The sequence below is a fragment of the Nicotiana sylvestris genome, chromosome 4 (genome assembly GCF_000393655.2).
Source record: "Nicotiana sylvestris chromosome 4, ASM39365v2, whole genome shotgun sequence".
Lineage (NCBI taxonomy): Eukaryota > Viridiplantae > Streptophyta > Magnoliopsida > Solanales > Solanaceae > Nicotiana > Nicotiana sylvestris.
The window spans coordinates 53242004-53265531 of NC_091060.1; the positions used below are offsets into that span (position 1 = coordinate 53242004).

The window sequence follows — 23528 nt, forward strand, 5'->3', positions numbered from 1 at the left end:
TCTTAATCTTATTCGACTTGTAGTGCCCAAAGGGTTTTTACTATCAAGTCTCTCTCATTTTTTGTTCTTCTCTCAGCTTTCATCGCCTTATGGTGCCTGTGAAGGTTTTCACCGATATGACTCTCTCATTTGTATCACTTTCCAACTGGGGATTTGGAGTGTTGCCGGTATGACTCTCTCTGCTGGAGATTATAGTCCTTTCTGCTGTGGAACAGAATGTTATGTTCGCCGGTAAGACTCTCATTTGTCTGACTTGGCATCTTTTGAAGACTGGTCAGAAGGTCTTTCTTTGGACCGTAATGTGGGTTTTGGATAGGGCTAGAAAAAAAAAGGGTATTAAAGGCTCAAAAATGCATTAATTCTGGGTTATTAGTTACAACTTTCGGAACTAGATTTATTTACCACAAACGCAACTTTTGCCCCAGTTTCTTGCTTGGGGATATTTTACTTGATTGATTTATATTTTTTCAAAACTATGACCGAGCCGTGAAGCGCCTACGTATCCTCTTTGAGGAATCAGGTCAAACGTAGTTCCCAATTCCTCTTTTTTCATTTGACATTTTTTTTTGTTACCATTTTTCTTTTCTTTTCTTTTTTTTTCGTTTTGTTGTTTTTTTTTTTTTTTCATGTTTTCATGCCATGCTCGCGTTTTCTAGTCGTTTTTACTGATTCCGAACGAGGGGTATGAAAGAAAAATAAGTAAGGCTCAAAAAGGGGTAACGAAGGATAAAGTGTTTAGGTAGTAGAACAAAATGCCTTCGTCATTCCAGTCTTCAAAACATGCCAAATGCAAACAACACAACAAACAATAGATTTATAGTCTCTTCCGACGGTGCTGGGCTTGACAATTATGTTAAACATATGTTTGTTCATTTGTCACTTCTAAAGCACCGTTGGGCGACACTCTCATTCTCTTTTATTATGAACGACCCTCATGCCAATTTAGGCGAATCTTTATTTAACGGTTTTCTTTGTGTTTGCCCCAGTTCCACATGACTCGGGCTCCAAATAATCTCAAACCATTCTTATTTCCTTTAAATGCTTTGATCACCTTCTCAGGGTTTTATGATTAACTTTTAAGACTAGGCCCAAACTGGGTGCGCATGTCATGTCCCTAGAATCGGCATTGAACAAAAATGATAAAAGGACTAAACAAAAAGATGACTGGAAATAATAAAAGACCGGATTTTGTATTAGACTACCGGTGAAATGGTTTAAATAACAAAACAAACAAAACAATCCAGAACAAAATCCTAAAACAAACTGGACAAGACAACATCCGACTTATAACCCTAATAATCCGAACAACAGAAATGACAACAAAATGAGCCACCACAAGCTTCTCTCTTGCTGACCAAGGAACAAAACGTCCTCCCACTTTATCAAAATTGGCATTTTAGCCACTGAGCTTTGCATCAATACTGCCGAGACCATTACCAGCTTCAATCTCATCAACCTCCGTCGGCAAGTTCTCGAGGGGGTTCGAGTGCTCCATGTCACTGTTATTAATCACAACCCGCCCTTCTCGGATCATTTTCTCTACTTCCCTTCTCCAACTATGACAGCTCTCAATGTTGTGCCCTATGACATTGGAGTGGTAGGCGCATCGCGCTGCCGGATCAAAGCTCCTTGCAAGTGGATTTGGAGTACATGCGGGGAGTGGTTCAATCGAGCCAGCATGCCTTAGCCTTTCAAACAGACAGGCATAAGATACCCCGATAGGGGTGAGAGCCTTTTCTCGTTTCAGCAACCTCTTCATTCTTGCATGTTGACAGGGCCGGAAACCTGATCCAGATGGCTTTTGGTAGGCTTGTATGGGTGGGTAAGCATTTCGTGGAGTCGGGTACCTGGGAAGTGAGGTATGGCTTTTGAGGTCACGGGGAAAGAAGTGGTGTTGGGGAGCGGAGAAACATTGAAGAGTGATGGAGCTACTCGGATAGTTGGGAAAGCTGCCATAAATGGGTTGGGATGGAGAGTATGGAGAATCTTCCATTATGGTGTTGGGTGCTTGGGAAATGACCGAGTTCAAGAGGCTTGGCGGTGTAGGGGGTGGTGCTTTTCCCGTTATCCATGCCTGATACATGTCTGCCACATGCTGTCTCAGCATTTTCACTTCTTCTACCAACCTGTTGTTCTGTTCGACCAATTGTTGTCGGTCATCAGTACCGATCCACTCGGTTCTGCGGTTCTGAGCCATTGTCCTTTGATTTTGCTTTGCAGGGAGGAGTTACCACAACCAACCACTTTCTATATATGGACACATCAAAGGGAAGCCATCACGTTAGTGTTAGGGCATTGGACAGACAATCATGTATCAGAGATACAATGTACCTAAGCAGTTAGACAATTGTGCCCCCCTGAAAATCTTCCACACTCTCTTTTATTTATTTATTATTATATTTTTTTTATTTTGGTGGTGGTCGAATCTTATGGAGATTGCCTACGTATCATGACCCCGCATGAATCAGACCGAGCGTAGTTCGGACCCAATAAAAGATAAACAATGCTAAACATTTTTTTTTCAATTTTCATGTTAAAACAAACTGAGTTTCAAAGGTTTGAAGATGACCTACAAGCTGGAAAATCAAACAACCCACATATTCTAATTAAAAGATTTACAAATGGCCAATTTCTTTCCCCGTTTGACAAATGCAACCAAACGGTTATTTTTGCAAATGTGGCCCCTTCCAACTTTCACATGAATTTGAGGCCGGGGAGGATTATTTTATGACACTTTACACACTTGTCCATTCTTTTACGAAAATAACCTTTCGACAACTGACAGATACTCTAAGGTTATTTCGGCAAAAACGGTTCAAGACGCGGCCGAAGTTGGCTCGGGTTATTTTGACTAAAAAAATTCAAACGGTATTCACCTGACCGCTGACTCTTTTTTTTTTCTTTTCAAATTATACTAAAAACCTGATGTTGCAAACACGGCCCTTCAGCGCCTCGGGGACGAAGATTTATAGGGCTGTGTGGGTCAACTAGACCAAAATCCTAAACAGGACCCAAAATATAGTGGCTGTTTATGCAAAGTCAGCCTTCCGGCGTCCCTCTCGGGAACATTCGGCTATTTTTGACAAAACAGCATCACCCGACTTATTTATGACTCTTTTTATCATTTTTCGAATTAGAAAAGTCAATATTGCAAACACGGCCTTTCAACGCCTCGGGGACGAAGATTTTTAAGGCTGTGTGGGTCAACTGGTCAAAATCTTAAAAATGACCCAAAGGTGGCTGTTTATGCAAAGTCAGCCTCCCGGCGTCCCTTTCGGGAACATTCGGCTATGTCTTCATAAAACAGCGTCACCCGACTTCTCTATGACAAAATTAAAATTTTGACATGTTTTTTTTTTTGGCTTTTTTAGCAAAAGGGAAGGTTGGACACCACTAGACTTATTTATGACAAAATAAAAAATTTTGACACGTTTTTTATTTATTTTTTGGTTTTTGACTATTTTAGCAAAAAAGGGGTTGGACCCGATGAGGGTTGCCTACGTATCTCACATCCGGTGAGAATCAAACCCGCGTAGTTCGGGCCTCGCGAATAAGTAAATGAACTAATATATTTTTTTTTAATTGGAACTGTGAAAGAACTGCTTCAAAAGAAGAAAGGAAGTATATATATATATATTTTTTTTGATTGATTTCTTTTTGAAAGAAAGACTTGTAAAAATTCTTTTTCTTTTGATTTGAACTTTGAGAATTTCAAAAGTAAAAGGAAGTTTTTTTTTTTTTTTTTGAATTTCCATTTGTTTTTTTTTCTTATTCTAAAGAAAAAAAAATATTTTTGGAATTTTACTTTTGATAAAAGAAATGCTTCTAAAAAATATTTTTTGAATTTTGAATTTTCTTTTCAATTTTGAAAGAAGTATCAAAATATTTTCGGATTTTTTTTTTTAAAAAAAAATTTTTATTATTTTTGTTTTATCAACAATGGAAAATAAAGATATTTATATTATTTTTGCAAGACATATCTTTTTTGGAATTTTACTTTGAATTTTCTTGGCAAGACAAATATTCTTTGCAACAAATAAAGATATATATATTTTGGAAATAAAAAAAAACTTTTCAGATTTATATATATATTTGCGACAAATAATGAAAGACTTTTTTTATTTTTTTTTTTTTTTTTGCATTTTCATAATCAAATAAATAATAAATAAAACCATTTTAAAAATAAGATTCTTTTTCATTTTCATTTTCATGGCAAGACAAACTATATATTTTTTCTATTTTATTTTTTTTTTGAAAAACAAAACAGAACAACGGCTCTTTTTTTTTCTTTTCTTAGCTTTTAATAAAACAAACTAATAAGACATTTTTTTTTCATTTTCTCAAAATTTCGGCAGAGTTTTGACAGTATTTGGGCATTTATTTTCTTTTCAAAATAAACAATCAATTCCCTAACCGCTATTTCTTTTTTTTTTTCAATTTCAAAATATTATTCTTGATATTTACAAGTCAGTCAACACACAAGTCCGAATCAAATTAATGCGCAAGTAGTAACAAGTAAGATGCATCAAGATGGTCATTTTCATTTTTGGTGCACCTGTCCTAGACAGACTCAACCCCTTTGTTGAGCCTCCAAAGTCAGATGCACGTGATGCAAACAAACGTTCCTACTAGGGATCCGGCATGTGGCTTTGTTATACTAGGTTCAGAACCTGGGTGTTTGTTTTAGACCTGGCTTACCCGAGCGGACAGCTCGAGCCGAGGGGGGTAGCGTACCGGGAATACAGAAGCTTCACCGGCTTAGCAACTTGTCCGAACCTCGTTCTAAATTGGGATTTGACACTATACAGAAAAGAAGTCGTACGAAGTACACCCTTCTTCATGATTTAGAAGACTGAGAGAGGAGATGGGTTTCGGCACAGTTTATACACAGTTCACGTAATATCAAAGCGGTAAAAGCAACATTTAGCACATTAGGCTTAATCATGTAAAAATCAGATAAAACCAAATATAACAATTTATATGAGCTCGAATTTCTAACCCTGAACCACTGGTTCTGGGTTAAATCCCCAGCAGAGTCGCCAGAGCTGTCACACCTCCTTTTTCCGCCCCCGCGAGGGTACAAGGAGTTTTTTTCAATTAAAGGACAGTCGAAACGGGATTTGTTTATTTATTTCAGAGTCGCCACTTGGGAGATTTAGGGTGTCCCAAGTCACCAGTTTAATCCCGAATCGAGGAAAAGAATGACTCCATATTACAGTCCGCGAACCAGAAATCCGGATAAGGAATTCTGTTAACCCGGGAGAAGGTGTTAGGCATTCCCGAGTTCCGTGGTTCTAGCACGGTCGCTCAATTGTCATATTTGGCTTATTTATCTGATTTTAATACAATTATGAACCGATGTGCCAATTTTAACTCTTTACCACTTTATTATTATTATTATTATTATTATTATTATTATTTTTAAAAAAATTGTGAACATCGTTTAAAACATGTCTTTGGATTACGTCACATGAAATGCACCCGCAATCCGGAACACATTTTTATTCAATGTTTTAGGATTTAGATTTGGTTCGCATGAAATGCGCATCCGAGTTTAAGAAGGTAAAATTAATTAAATCGCGCCTAAAGAGTCTAGCGTATCATTATTTTGGGTAGGGCCATGAAATTTGCTAAAACGGCTCCTTCCTAATTCTAAGCGATTAAATGTACATTTATTGAGGGCCCCGCAATCTATACATTTCATTAAGCGAGGCTCATCTCATTTATTTGGACAAATCTTAAAACGACTACATTTTTCTATAAAAAGAGTCTCTAAAATAAAGAAAGAAAATCCTAATTTATTACTAGCTTTTATTATTTTAAGAAGACATGACATGCTAATTGCTTAATTAATACAAATATTGATGAAAAAGGAATTTCACTCTTAATTTCGAAATTATAAATAAAATAAAAATTCAACAACTAATATTCAAAATAAACAAATATAGCTAGATTAAAACTCAGCATTGTTATTTTTTTAAAAAAAAATTTATTGAGATTAATTATTCACAATCATTTGAAACTAGATTTAACCATAATTACTAAAGCTTATTAGAAAGTTTATTAGACTTAAACGTTCTCTTAATCTTGCTTAAGCTCAAGTCATGCCTTAATGCCTAATTTACGATGTTTAATTTAAATTCGTGTCTTAGCTAAATTTAGCTACTTGTTCATGATCAACCTATAATCTTGAAGCCTTCATAACTAGTGAATTAACCTATTTTGCCGAACTGATTTATTACAGAATAACTTATGATATTATTTTCTTATTCCAGTTATTATTTAGTAATTCATGAAATAGCTTAAATACAGTCAACAAAAGGAACAAATAAATAAAAAACGAAATTAAAACTTCAAATTTTCATTCTTCATATGTATTCACGCTTCATATTTCGGATTACAATAAACAGCTTTTCAGTTGTGTACCTGATATTGGAAGCAAAAGAAAATGAATATGAGAATCAGCAACAGCAGTAAAATCAGTACAACACAGCAACAATAGCCCAGCAACAATAACAACCCAGTAACAGACCGGTGGAGTAGTAATCCAAAAAAAACAAAAGCTTCAGCTTTTATGAAACAACAATCAATTCTGATTTCAAACAACAAAAGAAAACAGAATTTTTTTTTAGTTTTTTTTTATTTGAAAACTTAAATATTTTTCGGAATTTTCTATCTCTTAAATGTTCAGCCCTTTTCTCTCTCTTATTTTCAGATTTGTTTCTCTCTCCCGTTTTTTTTTTTTTGTCCGTGTATTTCTTCTTCTTTTGTGTTCAAGACTTCACATATATATATCCCATCCCATAAATCAATTAAAATCAATCCCTTTCTCTACCAAACCCATTATCTTCCCACTCATCCCCATTACATTAAATAAATATATCACACCACCCCATTATATTTTGTCCCCCATGCTTTATTTAAAATAATACAAGATTCCCCTTTAATTTAAATCTTGTCCCCCCTTTATATTAAATAATCATATCACAACCCACCCCATTTCATTTTGTCCCCCATGCTTCAAATAAACAATTTCAAAATGTACAATTCCTAAACTACCCCTTCCGATCCTACTGAAATTACCAAACTACCCCTGAACGTATTACAAATTTACCAAACTACCCATCAGCTATAACACATCAATTAATCAAACTTAACCAAAATATAGACAATATGATCAATTTCTAACAATGTTCAAACAACAATATGAACATGGATGAACATCATAACAACAATATCACATGAACATGATTTTAACAACATTTCAACAACAAATCATATGAACACAAATTGAACAACCAAGAATAACTAAAATTTGATTGAACAATATTTTAGCAACAAACAATCCTATTTTCGGATTCAACAACAACAACAAACAAAGTATGAAGATTTCTAAATTCAATCATATTGAACTTAAAATCAACTCTAACAACATTACAACAAACAATTCTTATATTAAACTTTAAACAAGATTATGAGAACAATTCAAGCAATAATCATAAATGGTAAACAAGAAATCAAACTATACAAAATTCGGATTCAAGATCATCCAAACAAAGTATGAACATGAATGAATCTATTTTAAGACAACAAACATGACGGATTAAACGATTAAAACAATATATTCCTTTAATACAACTAAATTCTTTAAACAAATAACAAGATCGACGAAGAAACAATTATGGACTTAAACTTGAACTTAACAATATTAACAATTTCTAACAATACATAAACACATGAAATAAATTGAAGAAATAGTTGATTAAATTTCAATTTGAATCTAACAAACATCAAACTAACAAATACTTACTTAAACAATAATACAAACATGAAATAAACATGAAAACAACTAATTAAACTTCTATTTTGAAATCTGAAAATTAATTTTAACAAAGCACATGAACATGAACAAACTAGAAAAAAATGATTTCAACGATCAACAACGAACAAAACAAGAATCAAATATTTAACGATTTTAACTTTTAGAAATATAAAAACGAAATATTGGACAAAATAAAACTCAAAAACAACTAACCGAAGATGAATCAACGAAGAACTTTGATTGTAAACAAATCTGTCCGAGCCTCGACCCAAAGCTCGAACAAATGACGATGAAGACGAAGAGAAGATGAAGCAGCCCGTAGCTACTGCCGCGACGAGCAGCAGCAGCAGTCCGTCCAACACCTGCTGCGACGAGCAGCAACAACACGACGTCAAGACAGCGGTCACGGCGATAGGCAGCAGCGATCCGGCAGCGAAGGCAGCAACACGTCGCGGACAGCCATGGACGACGACATGGTCGACGTCGAAGCTCGTCCATGGCTGTGTTCGTTTGGTCATTTGATTGAAACAGAAGCAGCAGCAGCTAGTCGATCTTGGCAGCGGCAGTCCATCGAGGAGGATGACGGGAAGACGACGCACCGGCAGAAGCAACGGTGAGCAGAAACGGGCAGCAGTGCGCACAACGGAGGTTTGACGAAGAAGATGAAGCAACGGAGAAACCATGGACGACGTCGACGGAAAAATAAAAACGTGAAGATGGAGGGGAAGCCATGGTTGGGGTGTGGTCGATGTTGGTGAAGGCAGCCATGGTTGTGCTATGGAGTTTTGAGGAAGAAGAAGGAGAAATGGGGGGGGGGGGGCGGATGCTTAGCTCTTTTTTAGGGTTTTCCTTTTATTTTTTTGTTTTGTTTTGTGTCTTTGAAATGCAAGATAGGGGTATTGGGTCTTTTGGGTTATGGACTGGGTCGACCCAGTTCGAAATGGACTGGGTCGTAGGGAAGATTGGGCCATTTTTTGGGCCTATGTCTTGAAATTGAAGAAGAGGCCTAATTCCGACTTTCTTTATATTTTCGCTCTCTTTTCTTCTTTTATTTTTTCTAAAACTAAATTATAAAAATACTTAAACTATTATTAAAACTAAATTAAGTTATAAAAGCGCAAATTAACTCCCAATAACAATTAACGCACAATTAAGTATTAATTAAGCATAAAATTGTATATTTGGACATTAAATGCTAAAAATGCAAACGATGCCTATTTTTGTAATTTTTAATTTTTGTAAAACAATTTTAATTACTAACAATTGTAGAATTAAATACTACATGCAAAATGCGACATATTTTTGTATTTTTTTATTAATTTAGCGAATAAACACGCACAGAAAAATACAAATAATTCTTCAAAATATCACAAAATATCACAAAATTACACACCAAAGAAAAATCATTTTATTTTTGAATTTTTTGGGAGTAATTCTCATATAGGGCAAAAATCACGTGCTTACACTACTCCCGTAAGGCTTTCCACAAAATAAGCCATCAATAATTCTTCATTTCTTCCCGCACCTCTCAGTTGATTGCAATACCTTTTCAGGTGGGCAATGGGATCTCCATGTCCATCGTACTTTTCAAATTTGGGAGTCTTGAAACCGGCGGCAAGTGGACATCGGGGAACATACATAGATCTTTGAAGGCAACACTCTTTTGGCCAGACAACCCTTGCATGTTTTTCAACCATTGTTCTAAGTTTTTCACCATTTGGGTCATTTCTTCTTGTACCATCTTTCGGGCAGGCTCTTCAATCTTTGAAGGAAGATCTAACGAGTACGGGTGGTACTTAGGAGAGTGGTACTGCTCTTGTTGTGTCGCAAATTGTGACTCATGACGAGGCTGTCCTTGCCCACTGGCCCATGCTTGACACACTCCGGTCATTTGCTGTTTCAGTATTCTATTTTTTTCCGGCACAGTAGACTCTTGTTGAACCCTCTGAACAAACCGACCAACTCAACTTTCTTCACAATTCAAAATAAAACATGTTAGAATGGACTCAGTCGGTTCTTATTACTAGCAACATCTTTTTTTTTTCCAATTTTTTTCATTCATTTTTTCATTATTTGTTGTGGTCGAATCTTATGGAGATTGCCTACGTATCATGACCCCGCATGAATCAGACCTTGCGTAGTTCGGACCAATAAAAGATAAGCAATACTAATCTTCTTTTTTTTTTCAATTTTCATATTAAAATAAACTGAAAAATCAAACAACCCACATATTCTAATTAAAGATTTGTAACCTTAAAACAAAAAGGCCAGCTTCCTTTCCCCGTTTGACAAATGCAACCAAACGGCTATTTTTGCCAATGTGGCCTCTTCCAAATCTTGCATGAATTTTGAGGCCGGGGAGGATTATTTTGACACTTTACAAACTTGTCCGTTCTTTTACGAAAATAACCTTTCGACAACTGAAAGATACTCTAAGGCTATTTCGGCAAGAACGGTTTAAGACACTGTCGAAGCTAGCTCGGCTTATTTTTGACTAAAAAAAATTCACCTGACCGTTGACTCTTTGTTTTTTTTTTCAAATTACAATAAAAACCAGGTGTTGCAACACGGCCCTTCAGCGCCTCGGGGACGAAGATTTTTTAAGGCTGTGTGGATCAACTGGACCAAATTTTAAAAAATAACCCAAAGGTGGCTGTTTATGCAAAGTCAGCCTTCCGGCGTCCCTTTCGGGAACATTCGGCTATGTCTTGATAAAACAGCGTCACCCGACTTCTTTATGACAAAATTAAAATTTACATATTTTTTTTCGGCTATTTTTAGCAACAGGGGAGGTTAGACACCACCCGACTTATTTATGACAAAATTAAAATTTTGACACGTTTTTATTTATTTATTGGTTTTTGGCTATTTTAGCAAAAAGATGGGATTGGACCCGATGAGGGTTGTCTACGTATCTCACATCCGGTGAGAATCAAACTCGTGTAGTTCGGGCCTCGTGAATAAGTAAATGAACTAATATTTTTTTTATTGGAACTGTGAAAGAACTGCTCAAAGGAAGTATAAATATTTTTTTTTGATTGATTTCTTTTTGAAAGAAAAACTCGTAAAAATTCCTTTTCTTTTGATTTGAACTTTGAGAATTTCAAAAGTAAAAGGAAGTTTTTTTTTCGAATTTCCATTTGTCTTTTTTTTATTCTAAAGAAAAAAAATATTTTTGGAATTTTACTTTTGATAAAAGAAATGCTTCTAAAAAATATTTTTTGAATTTTGAATTTTCTTTTCAATTTTGAAAGAGGAATCAAAATATTTTCGGATTTTTTTTCTTAAAAGAAAACATTTTTATTATTTTTGTTTTATCAACAATGGAAAATAAAGATATTTATATTATTTTTTGCAAGACATATTTTTTTGGAATTTTATTTTGAATTTTCTTGGCAAGACAAATACTCTTTGCAACAAATAAAGATATATATATCTTTTAGAAATAAAAAAAACTTTTCGGATTTATATATATATATATATATATATATATATATATATTTGCGACAAATAATGAAAGACCTTTATTTTTTATTTTTTATTTTTTGAAGCAAATAAAATAAAAAAACCATTTTAAAAATAAGACTCTTTATTTTATTTTCATTTTCTATTTTTCCTTTGCTTTTAATAAAACAAACTAATAAAACATTTTTTTTTCATTTTCTCAAAATTTCGGCAGAGTTTTGACAGTTATTTGGGCATTGGTTTTTTTTTCAAAAATAAACAGTCAATTCCCTAACCGCTATTTTTTTTTCAATTTTAAAATATTATTCATGATATTCAAAAGTCAGTCAACACACAAATCCGGATCAAATAAATGCGCAAGTAGCAGCAAGTAAGATGCATCAGGATGGTCATTTTTTTTTTGGTACACCTGTCCTAGACAGACCCAACCCCTGTGTTGAGTCTCCAAAGTCAAATGCACGTGATGCAAACAATCGCTCCTACTAGGGATCCGGCATGAAGCTGAGTTATTCTAAGTGAAAAAACCTGAGGCATATTGATCTAGCCCTGGCTTACCCAAACGGACAGTTTGAGCCGAAGCGGGGGCAACGTACCGGGAGCACGAAAGTCTACCCGGCCTAGTTACTTGTCCCAACTTCGTCTTATTTGGTATGACTTTAACAGAAAGGTGGGTCACGCGCACGTGTGCACCATAAATTTAGAAGACTCAGAAAGAAGGGGGTTTCGTAGCAGTTGTATATATTCATAATTCAAATAATATTAAAGCGGTAAAAGTGTCATTTAGCACATTGGGCATATATCATGTAAAAAAAAACAGATAATAAATAAAGACAACTATAACAATTATTTTAAGCTCGAATTCTTGAACCCTGAACCAGTGGTTCTGGGTTTTATCCCCAGCGGAGTCGCCAGAGCTGTCGCACCTCCTTTTTCCGCCCACGCGAGGGGTGCGTAGGGAGTTTTCTCCAATTAAAGGACAGTCGAAACGGGATTTGTTTGTTTATTTCAGAGTCGCCACTTGGGAGATTTAGGGTGTCCCAAGTCACCAATTTTAATCCCGAATCGAGGAAAAGAATGACTCTGTATTATAGTCTGCGAACCAAAAATCCGGATAAGGAATTCTGTTAACCCGGGAGAAGGTGTTAGGCATTCCCGAATTTCGTGGTTCTAGCACGGTCGCTCAACTGTTATGTTTGGCTTGATTATCTCGATTTTACATTTTTATTGCATGATTTTGTTACCGCTTCTATTTAGATTGTTTACAATTAAAGACCCTTCTTCGAACCGAATCACGCATACGTGTATTCGTTTTATATATTATATATATTTTTTTAACGTGAAAAATCGTGTCACGCGTACATGTACACAATGATATTGATAATATATTTATTATAAAATAATTTTTTTTTCGAAATTGTATTTTTAAATAAAATCAAGAACATTCGCACTTTTTATATGATTAAGTAGTGAACCGTACATCTCGGGTTTTATGAAATTAATTTAAGATCCTCCGACGAATCTCTTTTTAATAAAAAATTTGCTCGAAGTTGCGCGAACGCATAATCCGAATTGCCTTTAGAAGTATAATCAAGTCACGCGAACGCATCCTTAATTATGCAAATATTCTTGACGGTAATATAAATTCTCTACAAATGTTTATTGCATCCATCTATTTTTAAATGTAAGAGTCATGGAGAATCACCGATTGGGATGCCACCAAATTTCTTGACAAAGAATTCAAAATTTATTAGGCGTTGCTACAAGTCTTATTTTACGCGTATGAATTATATACCTCAAAACTATTCAAATTTTAAAGAATTAATGATATGAAAAAGAAACAAACAACATGTAACTAAAAATACTACCATTTTTATCGTGGATACAACATTAATATATCCAAAAATCGAATCGCATATAAAACTGGAAAAAGAATTAATTTGATAGACAAATTAATAGTTTCTGAAGAATTTTCATTGTTATATTTAATGCGAACTCTATTTCTACATATCCTTGACATAAAATGTTGCGATTCGTGCTTATAAATCCCATATCCTTCTCATATACTTGTTTTTAGTCCAAAGTTATAATTATTTGGTTAATTTTGCTTACGAAGATTGAGTTTGAGATAAATAAACCAATTCTTATTCTCTGCCTATGCGAATATTTGCAAACACTTAACTCTATATTTTGTAAAAAAAATCATTGACATTATTTCATATATTAAAAGAAATGAGTTGATCGCGTTCCTAAAATAACTAAGCCATTAGTTATTAAGAAAGAGAACTAATCTACTAATTGATTTAATACTATATTAACCAACTAAAACAAAACTGAAATTTAAACTAATAAAATTTAAATGAGTAGAAGACATCCTTATAATTCCAAACTTCATTTACTTGCCATGTTGAAGCTCTTCACAACATGAGTTTAAAAGATATGTACCTGATATTGGAAGCAAAAGAAAATGAAGATGAAAATCAGCAACAGTAATAACAGTGCAACAGCAACAACTGCCCAGCAACAGTAACAAACCGGTAACAGACCGGTGGAGTAGTAATCCCAAAAAACAAAAGCTTTAAGCTTTAAATGAAACAACAACCATTAATACTAATTTCAAACAAAGAAAGAAAGCAGTAGATTTTTTAGCTTTTATTTTTATTTTGAAAGCTTAAATATTTTTTCGGAATTTTTCTCTCTTCTATTCTCTGTCCGTTTTTTCTCTCTATCTGTGTGTGTATTTTTTCTCGTCTCTCTTCTCTCTTATTTCTGTCCTCTCTGTCTTCTTTATGTCTTCAAGACTTCACATATATATAATCCCATCCCATAAATCTTTTAATCAATTAAATCAATACTTTTTCTCTACCCAACCCATTATCTTTCCACTCATCCCCATTACATTAAATAAACATATCACACCACCCCATTATATTTTGTCCCCCATGCTTCATTTAAAATAATGCAAGATTCCCCCTTTAAATTAAATCTTGTCCCCCCTTTATATTAAACAACTATATCACAACCCACCCCATTTCATTTTGTCCCCCATGCTTCAAATAAATAATTTCAAAATGTACAATTCCTAAACTACCCCTCACGACCTTACTGAAATTACCAAACTACCCCTGAACGTACTACAAATTTACCAAACTACCCATCAGCTATAACACATCAATTAATCAAACTTAACCAAAATATAGACAATATGATCAATTTCTAACAATGTTCAAACAACAATATGAACACGGATGAACATCATAACAACAATATCACATGAACACGATTTTAACAACATTTTAACAACAAATCACACGAACACAAATTGAACAACAAAGAACAACTAAAATTTGATTGAACAAATTTTTAGCAACAAACAATCCTATTTTCGGATTCAACAACTACAACAAACAAGTATATTTAGATTTCTAAATTCAATCATATTGAACTTAAAATCCACTCTAACAACATTACAACAAACAATTCTTATATTAAACTTTAAACAAGATTATGAGACCAATTCAAGAAATAATCACAAATGGTAAACAAGAAATCAAACTATACACATTTCGGATTCAAAATCAAACAAACATAATATGAACATGAATTAAATCTAAAAATAAAAACGACGGATTCAAATGACTAAAACCAACATACTTCCCTTATTACAACTAAATTCTTTTAGGCAAATGACAAAACAAAAACTAAGAAGAAACAATTATGAATTTAAACTTGAACTTAACAATATTAACAATTTCCGGAAAATACATCAAATATATGAAACAAATTGAAGAAACAATTAATTAAATTTCAATTTGAATCTAACAAATATTAAACTAACAAATATTCACTTAAACAATAATACAAACATGAAATAAACATGAAAACAACTAATTAAACTTCTATTTTGAAATCTGAAAATTAATTTAACAAACAACATGAACACACTAGAAAATTATTTCAAAGATGAACAACGAACAAAACAAGGATTAAATCATTTAACGATTTTGGATCCGGAAAATATCAAACAAAATATGGACAAAATAAAACTCAAAAACAACTAACCGGAGATGAATCAACGACGAACTTTGATTGTAAACAAATCTGTCCAAGCCTCGACTCAATGAAAAACCCTCGACATTTGACAAACAAAGAAGACGAAGCAACAACAAAACACTAGAAGCAAAGAAGAACGATGAAGTGAAGCAGCAGATGCCGGCAGCAGCAGCTCGGAGGAAGCTGCATCGCGACGGAGATCCTATGGCTGGACGCAGCTGCTGCTACAGTGACGATGGAGAAGCAGGCAATAGTGAACTACTGCGACGAGTAGCAGCAACAGTTTGTCGAGGGAGGGATAAGAAACAACGTAAAGCATAGGGGAGCAACAACAGCTGGTCGTCGAACAATGGCAAACCAAATTAGTTGTTCGACGTTGATGGAATGCAATAGCAGCCATGGCTGCCTGAGTTGACGAGGCAGAAGCTGTGATGGGCAGTCGCGGGGAGCTTGGTGTTGAAGATGATGGGCGTGAGGCAGCAGCTCGGAGACAGAAGCATTCGACGTAGCGTTGGCAACCATGGATGTCAAGTAAGTTTTGAGCTTGACGAAGGAGATGAAGACGCAGCTGGGTCATCCATGGTCGGAGCAGGTAAAGCTTGAACAACTGGTCTATTAGGACGTGCTAATGGAGGGTAAAGGGCAGCCATGGGAGGGGTCTTTCTTGAGGAAGAAGAAGAAGAAAGATAGAAAGGGGGGGCGGGTTGGTTAGCTCTTTAGGGTTTTCCCTTCTTTCTTTCTTTTTTGTTTTGTTTTTGTTTTTTTGTAAAATGTAAGACAAAAGGGGTTTGGGTCTTTTGGGTTATGGACTGGGTCGACCCAGTTCGAAATGGACTGGGTCGTAGGGAAGATTGGGCCATTTTTTGGGCCTGTGGCTTGAAATCGAAGAAGAGGCCCAATTCCGACTTTCTTTATATTTTCGCTCTTTTTTCTTCTTTTATTTTTCTAAAACTAAATTATAAAAATACTTAAACTATTATTAAGAACTAAATTAAGTTATAAAAGTGCAAATTAACTCCAAATAACAATTAACACATAATTAAGTAATAATTAAGCATAAAATTGTATATTTGGACATTAGATGCTAAAAATGCAAAAGATGCCTATTTTTGTAATTTTCATTTTTTTGTAAACAAATTTAATTAGTAACAATTATAGAATTAAATCCTACATGCAAAATGCGACATATTTTTGTATTTTTTATTAATTTAGCAAATAAACACGCACAGATAAATACAAATAATTATTCAAAATATCACAAAACATCACAAAATTGCACACCAAAGAAAAATTATTTTATTTTTGAATTTTTTGGGAGTAATTCTCATATTGGGCAAAAATCACGTGCTTACATCCAGCGGTTTCTTATGTCTGCTGATGTTACCTTCTTTGAAACCCAAATAATTCATAGGTCTAGTTAATCACTTAGATATTTCTGAGGTGCTACCAGTTCTGTCTTTTGGAGACTGAGAACACTATCCCAACTCATTTTCCTCCATAGCTCCAGTTGCAACTCTACCACCTACAGCTCCAGTTGAAGCTCCACCACTTATAGCTCCAGTGCCACCACCTAGTCCAGTTCCACCAACTATAGCTTTAGTGCCACCAACTAGTCCAGTTCAACCTTCTACAGCTCCACCACTTCTGACTTATCATCATCGCCCGCATCCAGCATCAAGCCCAGCTGATTCACATCCTGCACCTGACCCTGCTAATACTGCGGACTTGTCTCCTCTTGATCAACCAATCATACTACGAAAAGGTATACGGTCCACACTTAATCCTAATCCTCATTATGTCAGTTTAAGTTACCATCGTCTGTCATATCCCATTGTGCATTTGTGTCATATTTATCCTCTGTTTCCATCCCTAAGTCTACAGATGAAGCACTGTCTCATCCCGAGTGGCGACAGGCTATGATTGGCGAGATGTCTACTTTATATACGAGTGGTACTTGGGAGCTTGTTCCTCTTCCTTCGGGTAAATCGACTGTTGGTTGTTATTGGGTGTATGCAGTCAAAGTTGGTCTAGATGGCCAGGTTGATCGACTTAAGGCTCGTCTTGTTACCAAAGGGTATACTCAGATATTTGGACTCGATTACAGTGATACTTTCTCTCCCGTGGCTAAAATAGCATCAGTCCGTCTTTTTCTATCCATGACTGTTGTTCGCCATTAGCCTCTCTATCAGTTGGACATTAAGAATGCTTTTCTTCATGTTGAACTTGAGGATGAGGTTTATATTGAGCAACCACCTAGTTTTGTTGCTCAAGAGGAGTCTAGTGGCCTTGTATGTCGGTTGCGCCGGTCCCTCTATGGTCTAAAGTAGTTTTCTCGAGCCTGGTTTGGTAAGTTCAGCACAATTATTCAAGAGTTTGGCATGACTCGTAGTGAAGCTAATCACTCTGTATTTTATCGACATTCTACTTCAAATATCTGTATTTATCTGGTCGTTTATGTTGACGATATTGTTATTACTAGCAATGATCATGATGATATTAGTAAGTTGAAGCAACATCTCTTTCAGCACTTTCAGACTAAGGATCTGGGCAGATTAAAGTATTTTCTGGGTATTGAGGTCGCTTAGTCTAGCTCAGGTATTGTGATCTCACAACAGAAGTATGCCTTAGATAATCTTGAGGAGACAGGAATGACAGGTTGTAGACCTGTTGACACTCCGATGGATCCAAATTCTAAACTTTTGCCAGGACAGGGGGAGCCTCTTAGCGATCCTACAAGATATAGACGGTTGGCTGGTAAATTAAATTACCTCATAGTGACTAGACTTGATATTTTCTTTCTTGTGAGTGTTGTGAGTCAGTTTATGGATTGTCCCTATGATAGTCATCGGGATACAGTTCTACGCATTCTTCGGTATATAAAATCAGCTCCAAGCAAAGGCTTATTATTTGAGGATCGAGGCCATGGGCAGATCGTTGGATGCTCAGATGCTGATTGGATAGGATCACCTTTTGATAGACGTTCTACGTCTGGATATTGTGTCTTAGTAGGAGGAAATTTGGTGTCTTGGAAGAGCAAAAAATAGAATGTGGTTGCTCGGTCTAGTGCAGAAGCAAAATATCGAGCAATGGCTATGGCAAAATGTGAGCTAATTTGGATCAAACAGTTGCTCAAAAAGTTGAAATTTGGTGAGATTAGTCAGATGGGACTTGTGTGTGATAATCAAGTTGCTCTTCATATTGCGTCAAATCCAGTGTTCCAGAACTAAACACATTGAGATTGACTGTCACTTTGTTAGAGAAAAGATACTCTTGGGAGATATTGCTACAAAGTTTGTGAAGTCGAATGGTTAACTTGCAGATATTTTCACCAAGTCCCTCACTGGTCCTCGTATTAACTACATATGTAACAAGCTCGACACATATGATTTATATGCACCAGCTTGAGGAGGAGTGTTAGAATAGTTATGTGAATGTATGTAATTAGTCCTAGTCCCTATGTAATAGGAGTAGGTTATGTATTATGTATACATATAAATAGGGCATATTGTAACATAGAACATTAATCAATAATATTTTCTCCCGTATTTTCTCACACATCTCAACATCCTCATCTCTGCTACTTTTATCTGCTGGACATAGGAGTTCTTAACTGACCAGCACTCAATCCCATACAACATAGTTAGTCTAACCACCACCTTGTAAAACTTCTCTTTAAGTCTCAACGACACATCTTATCGCACAAGACAACGGAAGCAAGTCTCCACTTCATCCACCCTGCTTTAATACGATGTGTGACATCCTCATCAATCTCCCCATTACTTTGAATCACATACCCAAGGTACTTAAAACTCCCTCTCTCTTCTGGGAATGACTTGCGTATCAAGCCTCACATCCTCGTCCGCTTCCTGGGCAACACCGCTGAACTTGCACTCCAAGTATTCAATCTTGGTCATGCTCAGCTTGAAACCTTTAGACTCAAGGGTATGTCTCCAGACCTTCAGCCTCTCGTTAACACTACCACGTGTCTCATCAATCAGAACTACGTTATTTGCAAATATCATGCACTAAGGCACCTCCCCTTAAATGTGTCGTGTCAATGTCTCCATTGCCAACGAAAAGAAAAAATGGGCTAAGTGCAGATCCCTGATGCAACCCCATCTCAACTGGAAAGTATTCAGAGTCTCCTCCTACTGTCCTTACCCGTATCTTAGCTCCATCATACATGTCTTGGATAACTCGAATATACGCTACTGGCACTCCCTTAGCCTCCAAACATCTCCAAAGAACTTCTCTCGGGACTTTGTCATAAGCTTTCTCTAAGTCAATGAACACGAGATGCAAGTCTTTCTTCATCGTCTTATATTGCTCCACCAATCTCCTCACAAGGGGAATGGCTTCAGTAGTCGACCGACCCGGCATGAAACCAAACTGGTTCTCGAAAATGGACACACTCCTCCTCATCCTCCCTTCTATCACTCTCTCCCAGATTTTTACCGTATGGCTCAACAAATTGATACCCCTAAAATATGATAATAAAATTGAAAAATACTTTATTCTTTTAAGACGATTTAAATATATCAAGACATCTCTCAAGAAATATAAAAATATTTACGTCGAAGTCACTATATATTTGAAATCTACCATAAAAAAAAAAAAAAAAACACTTATACCGTGAGAGAGAATACATGAATCGTGAGGGAGGAGACGTCGAATAAACTTCTGGACATGAGAATTGTGTTTCGAATAGCTAAAAATTAGTCCAAATTGAGTAGAGTTATTTTGATATATATAACTTTTTTGTGAGGGATATGTTTGCCAAAAGGATAATTAAAACAACTTTTGCTTAGATTTTTGATAAAAAGTTATTTTTTCAGCTTCTCAAAAACAAACAGCTTCTACTCAATAACATATTTTTTCCTTCCAAAAATTTGACCAGACACAAGCTTTGACCAAACAGACTTTGATTATTAACATTATCAAAGAACTAAGATACAAATTATTTTTTTTATTATACTGTTTTATGCGCATCTGCTCTTTAAGTTGATGGTTGATAGATTTATTTCTATTTTGCGTTATAGATCCTATTCACCAGAATATGAAACATTTCTTAATGTACTATATATAATTTGTGAGATCTAAACACTTGAATGAATATACATTATTCATACATTATTTTTTTGGGAACAGATTATAACATCATGTAAATTGGACACACACTATAGGGAGATGGATTATTGATATCCGAAAATTTCAACAAAAAATCTATGTATAATTGCAAATATCTTCTAGAAAAATAAAATAAGAAATTTTTGTGAGCAGTATAAATTTATATTGAATCGCCTCTCGTCTTTTGCTTCTCATTGCTCCTTCAAGACAACACCTCTATTGAACTTGAAGAGAAACAAAGCAGCCTTACACAATTTTCTGACACAAATGTTAAAACCTAAAATTTTCAGGTCTTTCACATTCCTCCTATCACCCCATCGTCATCTCCAAATTATCCCCATATCAGCAGCTACCGGCGCAGCCCAATTTGCTCCTCAACTCCAATCTCCAAACCCCATCAAACCAGTAAACGAAACCCACCTATTAAGAGTCTGTACAATTCTCTACCAACAACAGTACTCATCTAACCAAAAAATCCACAATAACCTCTGCAAAACACCATTTGACCTCACCCATGAGTTCTTCCTTCAAGTATGCAACAAATTCCCATATTCTTGGAGACCCCTTTACAAATTCTATGAATTTACCAAGTTACAACCCCACTTCAATCACACATCCACCACCCTCAACAAAATGCTAGATGTAATTGGAAAATCAAGAAACATTGATCTTTTCTGGGAAGTACTTCAAGAAATTGGAAGATGTCAATTGGTCACCCCTAAAACATATGTAGTTGGGTTAAAAACTCTGGCTGAAGCTAGGGAGTTGAAGAAATGTGTTGAAGTTTTTCATGTAATGAATGGTTTTGGATATGGGTATAATGTGGAAATACTGAATAAGGTAGTTGAGGCTCTTTGTAGATATAAGCTTGTTGAGGAGGCTAAGCGTGTGGTGTTGAAGTTGAAAGATTGGATAAAGCCAAATGGAGTTACTTATAGATGGTTAATATATGGGTTTTGTGATGCTGGTGATGTGATTGAAGCCTCAAAGATTTGGAATTTAATGGTTGATGAAGGTTTTGAACCTGATATTGAATGTGTTGAGACTATGATGGAGACCCTATTCAAGAATAATAGATATGATGAAGCATTGAAGGTTTTTCAATCAATGAGAGTGAATAGGATGTCTGAATTGGGGGTTTCTACTTACAGGTTGGTGATCAATTGGTTGTGCAAGAAAGGGAAGCTTGGAGAGAGTTATGTAGTGTTTGAAGAAATGCAAAAGAGAGGGATTAAAGCCGATAACCTTACATTAGCATCGATAACCTATGGGCTTATGAGTAGAGGGAGGATTAGGGAAGCGTATAGTGTTGTGCAAGGGATGGAGAAGGCTGATATAAGTGTTTATCATGGGATGATCAAGGGGCTATTGAAGTTGAAAAGAGCAAGTGAAGCAACTGAAGTATTTAGGGAGATGATAAAAAGAGGATGTGAGCCGATAATGCATACATATGTGATGTTGTTACAGGGACATTTGGGGAAGAGAGGGAGGAAAGGATCCGATCCTCTTGTGAATTTCGATACCATTTTCGTAGGAGGTTTGGTTAAGGCAGGAAGGACGTTTGACGCGACCAAGTATGCAGAGAGATTACTGTACAAAAAGGTTGAGGTGCCTAGGTTTGATTATAACAAGTTTTTGCATTATTATTCCAATGAGGAAGGTGTGGTTATGTTTGAGGTGATGAGCAAAAAACTTAGAGAGGTTGGGCACTTTGATCTAGCTGATATATTTGCAAGGTATGGGGAGAAAATGGCAACTAGGGATAGGAGGAGAAACAGAACAACAGAGTCATGACTGCTATAGTTTTAAACTTTATCTTTAGCCAAAATGCGGTGAAAGCTGCAAGTAAACGCCAGCTAGTGTTGAATTTCCATTCCGGTGGTTGCAACCTATTCTTCCAGGTGCAGCTAAAGCTCCCTTTCACTATTTATCTGCTTTGATCAAACAAACAAAAACAGTCAAGTGGTGCGTTGTTGTTGTAATTCTATGGCAGGGAGATTGGAATGGGCATGTAAACGCCAGCTAGTGTTGTATAGCATGTTCCCTTTCTTTTAGTACTTGCGCTTGGGAACCTTATCCGCGAGATGTGCATAGCTCAATGGGAAAAGGAGAGGAGTGCTTAAGCCGTAAGATATTCTCTACTGGCTTGAGGAGTAACAGTTTGGGAAAAGATGCTTCTACCAGCAACCCAATAACTTGGAAGTTGATGAATGGTGAAAGATGATAAAGAGATTCTGAATTGTCAGGCAACTGCCGAAGTCATATAAATATAGCAATGAAGATGCAGTGAAATGTTAGTCACGAATCCAGGATTACCCATAGATTATGATATGTAGAGCTAGAAAACAAGGTGTGTATTGGGAAAAAAATGAGTTTATATTAAAAGATGATGTGACATGACACGTGGATTAGTTAAATGGTCAAAGCGCAGCAATTGACTAAGAGGCACGGATGGAAACAGCCACGAGAAGAAGAATTTAAATAGGCACGAGACGACGTATAGATACGAGTCTCGTACCAATTTAAATTATCTACAGCCAACGGATAGAAGGCATTGAAAGCAAAGATCTAGTGACAGAAAGGAGTCCAAATTCATTATTAAATACTTGATACATTATGAAATCGGTATTTAATAGGAATGATTGTATAACGGCTTATTTAATATCATTTATTACTCATGATTATATCATTAAAGCTGAGACTTCATTCCTTTACCTAGAATTATCTATAAAAGGAAGAAGTATCATCATTTGTAAGGACGAGATACTATTGAGAATTTATTGAAATATACATCTATTTGCTTCTTTACCATCGTTCTCAAAAGTATTTTATTTTTGTCTCATGATTATCAGTAACCCGAATTTCTTTTTAGCTTTGACCAAAGACTCAGATTTTTGGTTAAACAAATTGGTTCTGTTACCGGGAATCTGATAATCTTTCCTTTTAAGCTACATCTTATCTATTGGCGTCACCATGTCAAACAACAACGCCGACAACAATAGTAACAACACATTGGGAAACCATGAGAATCAAATATATCAAAATCAAGATAATGTGGTTCCCT

At 35.6% G+C, this 23528-nt stretch overlaps 3 protein-coding genes across 3 annotated transcripts; 2 read left to right on the forward strand and 1 right to left on the reverse strand.

Moving 5' to 3' along the window:
• The first annotated feature begins 17985 nt into the window (after positions 1 to 17985).
• LOC138889544 (secreted RxLR effector protein 161-like) lies at positions 17986 to 18381 on the forward strand. The gene has a single exon (XM_070172868.1). The coding sequence runs from the start codon at positions 17986 to 17988 to the stop codon at positions 18379 to 18381; it is 396 nt and encodes a 131-aa protein (XP_070028969.1).
• Positions 18382 to 19342: 961 nt separating this feature from the next.
• LOC138889545 (secreted RxLR effector protein 78-like) lies at positions 19343 to 19759 on the reverse strand. Its single transcript, XM_070172869.1, has one exon. It carries the CDS (start codon positions 19757 to 19759, stop codon positions 19343 to 19345), a length of 417 nt encoding a protein of 138 aa, XP_070028970.1.
• Positions 19760 to 20646: 887 nt separating this feature from the next.
• LOC104235775 (putative pentatricopeptide repeat-containing protein At1g26500) lies at positions 20647 to 23307 on the forward strand. Its single transcript, XM_009789587.2, has one exon. It carries the CDS (start codon positions 20732 to 20734, stop codon positions 22256 to 22258), a length of 1527 nt encoding a protein of 508 aa, XP_009787889.1. The 5' UTR covers positions 20647 to 20731; the 3' UTR covers positions 22259 to 23307.
• The last annotated feature ends 221 nt before the right edge of the window (positions 23308 to 23528 follow it).